Raw genomic sequence first — 9,800 nt, 5'->3', positions numbered from 1 at the left:
GGGTGGGCTGCTGCTGCTGCTGCTAAGTCACTTCAGTCCTGTCTAACTCTGTGTGACCCCAATGATGTCAGCCCACCAGGCTCTCCTGCCCCTGGAATTCTCCAGGCAAGAACACTGGAGTGGGTTGCCATTTCCTTCTCCAATGCACAAAAGTGAAAAAGTGAAGGTGAAGTCGTTCAGTCGTGTCCGAAAAGGGTCATAAAATGTCCACAGGCCTCCAAGGCCAAAAGATAATGTACACAACATTGTTTATGGGAAAATTAGGCAGAAAAAATCCTGGTTTCAATAAAGACAAAACAGATGTAATGTTTGGGCTGACTCTGTATGACTTTGCATCTTTCATTTCCCTCTATGTACAATTCAAGGTATAAAAGTTCCTTTTGAAAATAAAGTTATGGGCCTCGCTCACCGAAGCTTGGTCTCCCCATGTCGTTCTTTTTTTTCCTTTTCCCTCCTTTTCTGTCTCTGTTCTTCTTTCGGGATGACTCCTTGGAATACGGGAGCTTTATTGGCTTTCTGTGTTAATCAAGGAAGATTAAGCCTCTTTCTCTTCTATCTATCCCTAATCGCCTCGGCTGTCATCCTGAGGGTACCCCTGGATCCCACTGGGGCTGGACCCCAGCAGTTATTACTAAAACTTTTTGGTGGTGCTAATGGTAAAGAACCTGTCTGCCATGCAGGAGACATAAAAGACATGGGTGGGTTCAATCCCTGGGTCAGAAAGATCCCCTGGAAGGGGTCATGACAACCCACCCCAGTATTCTTGCCTAGAGAATCTCATGGACAAAGACTGGCAAGCTACAGTCCATAAGGTCACAAAGAGCTGGACACAACTGAAGCGACTTAGCACTCAGCAGAGAACTGATAATGCAAAAGGCAGTATCTTGCTTTTCTGAATATTATGCTACCAGTTCCAGATATCAAAAGGACTTTTAAAATGTGGTGGTCAGAACACAGGAAATTACATGTTGGGTCATATGTGTGTGTGTGTGTATACACATATACAATATGTAAGATAACAGAAACTTTCTGATTGTCAAATTATCCTCTCTCAGAGCCCTAGAAATTATGAAGTGTTATGGAAAAGAAGTCAGTGTGCTATCACAGTGTTTACTCCTCATCTAGTAAAAACATTTCCAGAAAGATGTTCCTTTAATAAATAAATCCTATTTTTGGATCCTTTTATACTCATTCATTCATTATTCCTTTGTGAATTCATTATTAATCTATTATCCATTCACTGAGTGAGCAGCTATTTGCTGAAAGCTTATTATGTGCTTGGAAATGTGGTAGACATTTTGGCATTTGGGAGTTCCCCCAGGCATCAACAGGTCACCCAGATATCTAATTATAAAGGCTCTCACTATCCACCTGGGGAAGGTGAATAGTATTCGAAGACAGTATGTGAGCGCAAATGCCTGGGGGAGTAGAATAGAGAGGTGAGAAGTGTGGACTTTGGAGTTTGACATCCTCATCATGGTCCAGCTCCACTATTTACCAGAGGACAAGAGACTTAACCTCTCGATTATCTCTTTGTTTGATGAGGACAATAAAATAATAGTATCTGCCCCACAGGGTTCTCAGGAAAGTTAAACAAAATAATACTTGTTACCCTCTAATAAGTGTGATTTCCTAAGGCCTTCAATTTTCCTATGAAAGAGGCATTAGAAAAAGGGGATGTTGCAGTCAGCTGATGCAATAAGAAAGCCTGGAGCTTCATGTTCCTGCAATGTTCCTACAATGTGCCTGGCTGACTCTCAGCACCACTTAATCCCTCCTGTCAACTCATACACTACTCTGACTGGCAGTTTCCTCATGTCAGCCCTTCTGGATATCTATGGTAGACAATAGTTCTCTGTGGAAATATCATGGAGTGAAAGGAAAAGAGGAGGATGTAATCAGTACCAGGAGGCCATGCACCCTCATTCATCCTGTTAAGAAATCACCCAAGTGGTAGCTTTGTTCCTGGTCTTTGAGAATTCCTTCTGTAGCCACATATACATACACACACACACACACACACACACATACACAAACAGTTTCTTAAGCATAAAGTCACTAACTCCCAGCATAAAACTGAAAATCCACTCTTTATTCCAATGTAAAGAAAACTCTTACATAATAAGTATTGCAAATTACCTAGTAAATCATAGTACTAGGTAGAAATTCAGACTTTTTTTTTCTGAAGTATGCTTTTTAACTAAGTAATCAGAAAAGCCTCCCTATAGCAATTGATTAGAAAATAAAGAGATCAAATATAAAAATATTCTTCAAAGTCCATCATTCTATTATTATTCAGTAAATAGAATGAATTCCTTCATAGGCATAAAAAGTTGCAAAGAGCCTTAAGTCATAGGTTTGTTGTAGTTGTTTAATCACTGTCATGTCCTACCCTTTGCGACCCTGTAGCCCTCCAGGATCCTCTATCCATGGGATTTCCGAGGCAAGAATACTGGTGTGGGTTGCCATTTCCTTCTTCAGGGGATCTTCCTGACCCAGGGATCAAACCCACATCTCCTGCTTGGCAGGCAGATTTTTACCACTGAGTCACCTAGATAATCTTAAATATAAATGTTCTGGTCAATCTTTTTTTAAGGATCTCCTAGGTCTCGAGATCCTATGCAGGTATAATTGAAAAAAAGTAGTTAGTTCATATGATTGTATTAATACTCTTCCTGGGGAGAAAAAAATATTAACTTAGACTTAATTAAAGTTTCTAGCTTTCTTGGTTAATTACACTTTTTCTACATGATCTTCGGCAAGATATTATTTATCAAAATGGAGTTGGTAAAAACACAGTTGAATAATATTACTTACTTTTCAAAGCACTTCTGGGCAGAGCAATAGTTCTTCAAGGGCAGGAACCAGGTAGGTGGGTGCTTTAAACCATAGCTCATTTCTTTCTCTTTTTCCTTTAGAGTTCAGAACTCTTAAACATTGTGAACAGTTAAAGAACAATCTTATCAGTTCTCTCCCAATAATTCAGCTAAAAGAAAAACTCTAGGTGAAATGGAATGGCTCTTCTAAAGAATTCTCTACAGCAGAATGCTGAGAGCTTCCCTCACTCCAGCACCCTTAGACTTCCTTTCCTTTACACATAAACTTCATTAAGAGCTTATGTTCAATCAAATGAGTTGTTCAACTGCATTTCCAAAAATTGGCACAATGTACAAATAGTTCCTGGGTGACCACTATTATACAGGCTAGTTTGTGATGTTTTCAAGCTTTGTTGCAGACAAAACAAAAGGGATTCACATTGCCTTGGAAGATTCTCTGATGAGACCTCAGAAGGAACTTCTGGACACCAGGAAATGTTATACTCTAGAGGACTAGGACACAAAAGGAGCTGTACAATCTTCTTTCATTTGAAAAGAGCTTAAAAGGGAAATGAATAAAGGAAGACCACTTATAGGCAAAAGGCTAGAAGAGCTGATCTTTCAACGTGTCCCTTTGACCTTAGTACTCAATTCTTATTATCATATGTGGGCCAGTAAACACTACTGAGGTCCTTGCTTAATATTTGACACCTGATACAGTCACCTATGCCTCCCAGCTATAATCAAGAACAGTGCATTATAATTTTTATACTGCCTTCTCTTTTATACCAAAGTCACCAAATTTCTTCTCATGCATGTACTCAGGTATAGGATGAGTTAAGAGTGTTAAGAAAGAATATATTTTCTAAATCACCTCTTCCTGTTCATTCTTGGACATGGCAGCAGGATGTCACATGTTTTTTTCTCAGCTTCTTCATAGCTGTCTTCATATCAGTGTTTCTGAGAGTATAAATGAGGGGGTTCAACATAGGTGTGATCACTGTGTAGAAGACAGAGAAAACTTTGTCCACAGAGAAGCTGCAGAAAGGTCTCAGGTAGATGAATACACACGGCACAAAGATCAGACTGACCACTGTTAGGTGGGAGGCACAGGTAGAGAGTGCCCTGCTCTGGCCCTGGCGGAAGCGAGTTCTCAGGGTGACCAGGATGACAGCATAAGAGAAGAGCAAAACCAAGAAACAGACAAGAGACAATAGACCACTCTTCGAGACCATCAGCACTTCTACTACATATGTGTCTGTGCAGGCTAGCTTGATGACCTGTGGGACGTCACAGTAGAAGTTGTCCAGTTTATTGGGCCCACAGAAAGGCAGCTGAATGACCAGTGTGACCTGTATGATAGAATGGACAAAACCCCCACACCAACAGGCAACAACCATCTGAAAGCAGAGCTGGTGGTTCATGACTGTCAGGTACTGCAAAGGATTACATATGGCAATATACCTATCATAGGCCATGGCTGTCAGCAGAAACATCTCACTGGCCCCCAGAAAGTGCAGGAAGCAGATCTGGGCCAGGCATCCGGAAAAAGAGATGATCTTGTCCTCCTGTAGGAAATCTCCTAACATCTTGGGCACAGTAACACAGCTCAGGCATAGGTCAATGAAGGATAGGTGGCCCAAAAAATAGTACATAGGTGATTGGAGCAGGTGAGTATCAGCTCGCACTGTTACCACTATCAAGAGGTTTCCCAGGACAATGGCCATGTAAAACAACAGAAATATTAAGAAGAGAAATAGCTGCAGCTCCAAGGATGATGATAGACCCAGAAGAACAAATTCTGTCACCTTAGAATCATTTTCTTTTTTCATCAGGTCAAGAATACCAAGTGACCTAAGAAAGATGAATTAAATTAGAACAAGAGAGATTTAAGCTAGACAAAAGGCAAAAAAAAAAAAGAAGAAGAAAGAGGAAACTGAAATAATGGAAGAAACGGGAATTAGGATCCAGATGGGTTATATTAGAATTAGGTAGGCTCAGGACAGTATTGCCATGAATCCAGCTATCGTTGTATTACCACTAAGTAGTGTCCGACTCTTTTGTCACCCCATGGACTGCAGCCTGCCAGCTTCCTCCATCCATGGGATTTCCCAGTTGACGAACCCGCTGTAGTGGATTACCATTTCCTTCTTCAGGGCATCTTCCCACCCCAGGGATTGAACCTGCATCTCCTACATTGGCAAATGAATTCTTTATTGTTGAGCTTCCAGGGAAGCCCCCATGAATCCAGTGCCTTCTGTTATGTAAATTTGATCCTGTCTTATCCAAATCTTGTAGCCACCTTCCAAAATACTACCATCCCTAGAATTCCCTGATGCTGTGGGAATTTCATTGTTCTGTAAATGCTTCTAAGTGCATAAAACAAGAACAAGACTCAAATTATTTCTTAAATTTAAGATTTATAAATGTCAGTATATAGAAAAAAAGAGTATGAACAACAGGAGGTATAAAAAGGATTTCAGAGTCAGAAAGAGGTATAAGGGAGGAGACTGGAGATCTGAGAAACTTACATCATTGAATATCAGGAACTATGCAGTTTCAAAGAAAGAACATTTTACCCTGCTCTTCATTCCACCAGCTCCTTCTTCATAGTCTCAGGCTAGCAAAATGAGAAATTCTCAGATGACCATCAAAGTTGCCCTGTCTGTGCCCTCATGGTGTTCTTATGAGTCAAGCCTTAATTGAGGGCTGGTTGTAAGGACTGGAGAGATCCCTTCTCTCTAGGGTTTTGTCTGTATCTGAAGCTTTTATGGTCTTTATGCCACTATTCAGCCTAATGAGCTCCTGGGATTCCCTGGGCTGCTGTTGTTTGAGTTGTCTGCATGTCAGTTCTTGCTGGAAAGCTGACCTTGGGCTCTGAAGGTTCTGAAAGTCAGACCTTATTGTACAACACAGCCCTCCCATTTACCTACTTCGTATTGATTAATTTGACACTACGTGTGCTACCAGTTTTCCATATGTCAGTCTGTTATCTGAGTAAAACAATTCTCAGTGGTTTCCCAACCATGCTTCCTGGAGTGGGTTAGGCTGAATGATAAATGCCAAGTTACCATAGGAAGCTGTACAAGCAGGAACACTTCCTTCAGGGTGTTACAGTCTTAATACAGCACAAGTCTCTTGATGATACTTCAAGCATCTTCTCTAACTGGTGCCTATGTATGGATCTTATCCAGAAAACAAAGATGCTATCTTTAGTAACTGACTATGTTGCTGTCAAAGTAAAATTTTTTATGTTATAAAACATAATTCTGATATGGCTGATTCATGTTGAAGTTTGAAAGAAAACAACAAAATTCTGTAAAACAATTATCCTTCAATAAAAAATAAATTTAAAAAACATAATTCTGAAATAGATGATGAACACATGTCAAAATTGTATTTAATTCTTTAATGAGGGATGGTAGGATGACAAAGCCAATTCAAAAAAACAATATAAATAATGATTTTATATTAAATAATGATTTTATATAATCACGGTATAAAAAAGAACACTAAAATAAAATTTCTAAGGTATATATAAGCCAGTTAATGCCCTAAAGGAAAACACAACCTTAACATTTGGGATTTTTTCCCCCACACTAACAAGAAAATTAAAACAGTTTATCAGTTTTCTATTATATCTAACTATATAACTGTACACATCTGAAATCCCATAAATAGCAAATACTAGGTTAAAATTACATCCTTCTAGAGTTAGATGAGCCTTAAGTAGGCTTGTTAAATAACATTTTAACATGACATTAAAAGGTAACACTTATACTTGGATTTCACTTTACGATAAGACTAAGAAATAAAGCATACCAGCAGGATAATATCAGACATTTCTCTCTTGCAGAAGAAGTTCTCATGGCAGACAGGTTTTTAGATTTTTTTTCCCTCCCACTGCAAAGTGACAGTTCGAGGGAAAAGAAGAGATACACGCAGGTGAGAGTAGGACCCACACTGAGTTAGATTATTCAGGCATTGTTGAGGTCAATATCACCCATCCAACTGCATCAGCATAGCTCCAGGGTCCCTGAAAGAAACATACCCAGTCATTAGAGTCATTGCTCTCCAGAATGCCCAAATCTATGTCTTCTCATCAGCCTCATCTATGGCTTCTTAATAGGCCATTCATTATCTTCTTAATCTAGATAAAAATTTCTAAGTCAGTTTTATCCTAAGAATTATTTCCCATAAGCATAGTTGACATTCCACCATTTTTAGGTTTGCAATGAACAGAGATAGAAAATTAACCCAAAATAATATTTATTTAGAAAAAATTATTTCAGTTACTTTGAACTAAAGTAAGTAATATACTTCCCTTCAAACTTCTAAATTGTTCTGTCTCATCTCAAATTTTATGTTTTATCATTTTTATTTTATATATATCCAGCATAAGGAGATCAGTCCTGGGTGTTCATTGGAAGGACTGATGTTGAAGCTGAAACTCCAATACTTTGGCCACCTGATGAGAAGAACTGACTCATTGGAAAAGACCCCGACGCTGGGAAAGATTGAGGGCAGGAAGAGAAGGGGACAACAGAGGATGAGATGGTTGGATGGCATCACCAACTCAGTGGACATGGGTTTGGGTGGACTCCGGGATGGGTGGACTCCGGGAGTTGGTGATGGACAGGGAGGCCTGGTGTGCTGCAGTTCATGGGGTTGCAAAGAGTTGGACACGACTGAGCGACTGAACTGAACTGAAATGAACTAGCCATTTATGTTTTCAAACAAATTACTCTTCTTTGCTCTTAATAAGTAAAAACATATCTATTGTCTTGCATATACATTTGTATTTCCTTGCCACCTATGTATCTAGTAGAGTCTCAACAACCTATATTACTTACACTTGTCAACAAAATGATACGTGAGGATTTTTGTCATACACAAACATCTCAGCAGATAGGAATAAGCACACATTTTATGAATTCCTATAGTCACAAAAATTCCTTTTTGTTTCTTAAAGAGGTGAAAATAAAAATATGCCTTAACATCGTCTAAGGGTAGTTAAACACCCTATCAAACTGTTATCAAATAGCCATTCTATAATATATATAATGTATAAAAATAGAAAAATCAGAACTAAACATGCTTCTCACTCCAATTCTAGGGAACTGTATGTAGGGAAGGTTGCCTTGGTAATAAGTAGATGGAAAGAAAAAAAAAGCCCTTGAGAAGCTGGGGTTACAGAGAGGCCCTCATGAATGTGGCGGCCTTAGTTTACATATCAGGAATCTCAGACTTTGCTTTCATTTAGGGATATCCTTAACAAATAGTGTCCTCTGGTGCCTGATAGCCACAAGCCCAAACCCTGGATGAGGAAGGGATTTTCCTCCTGGGTCTCACAGAATCCACACAAACATCTTTTTCAAGGACAATGAGCAGACAATGCCAAAGACAACTGTATTACTTAAAAAAATTTTTTTTGGTTGTAATACTTTTGTACTGCTACAGTAATGCAACAAATGACCACCAACTCAGTGGCTTAACAAATAAATTTATTATCTTTATAATTCTATAGGTCAGAAGTCTAACAAAGTCTTGCTGTGATAAAAATCAGTGTTGGCAGGGCTATAGTTCTTTCTGGGGGCTTTGGCAAGAATCTTCAAAGCCTGTAACACTAAATCAAGCCTTGTCTCACACCTACCATCTTTCTGGTTCCTGAAACCAGGAAAGGTTCAAGGCTCTTAAGGACACAAGGATACACCTTGAATGGGGCCACCTGGAAACTGAAAGTTTTCCCAGCTGAAACTCCTTATCTTAGTACATCAAAGTCCATTTCACCAGGTGAAGTAGCAGATTCACAGGTTTGGAATATGTTAGTCTGAGGATTAGGCCCCTGACATCTTTGGTGCTGTTATTTTTCTTACCACAAAATACAATATAGCAAAGTGTCACAAATTAGAGCCAACAAAAAGCTCAGACACAAGAGACAGACACCCAGACTTCAGACACTGGGCTTATCACACATGGTTTATAAAAGAACTCTCAGATATAGATTGTTTAAAAATTATGTCTAAAGAAGTAAAACACAAAGTCTGGATATTTATTAGAGTTAGGAAGGGCACACCTCACATGTTTCTCCACACTGCTTTTATTTAACGTGTCTTTGTTTAACACCGATCCTCCATGGATGTTGTTCCTGCTGATGCAGTTCTGATTTGGCAGTTTCTCTCCCAGAATATTCAAGATATAATTCCACATATAGTTTTCACTGTAGATATTGAGCAATCAACTTTCTGCATAAGTCCTACTTCTGGAGATGTAATCAATCAATTTTTTTCTCTTGTTTCTTTTCAAGCAATATTTTTGTCTTTAGTTTTCTGTTGCTTACATACAACTCATATACCTATGAATCTATTCTTATTTATACTGTTTGTAATGTGTTGGGCTTGCTCTTTGAGACTGTAGATTTTTGTGCTTGACCAAATCTATAAAAAGTTTCAAACATTTTGTCTTTAAATATTTGCTTCTGTCTGCTTCTCTCATCTTTTTCATTTGTCAAACTAATATTGGACTTCCACTTTAACTTCTCTTTCATTTTTCTCTTTTTTATCTATTCAGAATGCATTCCTTATTCTTCTTATGTAGTCTCGAGTTAATATATCTTTTATCTGCTCTCTGATCTGCTGTTAAACTAGTCCATTAAATTTCTTTTTTTTAATTACTGGATGGTCATTAACTTTTCTCCAAAGAATATTTCCACATCTGTTAATCAGCATGTTGACACATCTACCTGAAGCTAGTGGGTAAAGATGTTAAATGACATCTTTACCCACTAGCTTTTAGACTTTTAGACTTTTTAAACTAGAAGTTTAAATCAATTGCCATGATAGAATGCAAGAAGGTCTCTGTCCCCTTACAAGGAAAAGTTATTAGGAAAGCAGATGTCTGGCCTTTTAAAAAATATGTTGACATTCTTTTTTGGCTTGTTTGTTTGGCAGCTTGGCTTGAGGGATCTTAGTTCCCTGACCACGA

At 38.6% G+C, this 9,800-nt stretch overlaps 1 protein-coding gene across 1 annotated transcript; it reads right to left on the bottom strand.

Annotated features, from left to right (window-relative positions):
- Positions 1–3,686: 3,686 nt before the first annotated feature.
- LOC104983417 (olfactory receptor 4Q3-like) lies at positions 3,687–4,648 on the bottom strand. The gene is given in 2 exon segments (XM_010832863.1): positions 3,687–3,739; positions 3,742–4,648. Coding segments are annotated over 2 exon segments (960 nt in total).
- Between the last annotated feature and the right edge of the window lie 5,152 nt (positions 4,649–9,800).

Source organism: Bison bison, unplaced genomic scaffold (assembly GCF_000754665.1).
Source record: "Bison bison bison isolate TAMUID 2011002044 unplaced genomic scaffold, Bison_UMD1.0 scf7180017862559, whole genome shotgun sequence".
Taxonomy (NCBI): Eukaryota; Metazoa; Chordata; class Mammalia; order Artiodactyla; family Bovidae; genus Bison; species Bison bison.
Note: the sequence above shows the minus strand (reverse complement) of the source record. Positions and strands in the feature narration are given on the sequence as shown.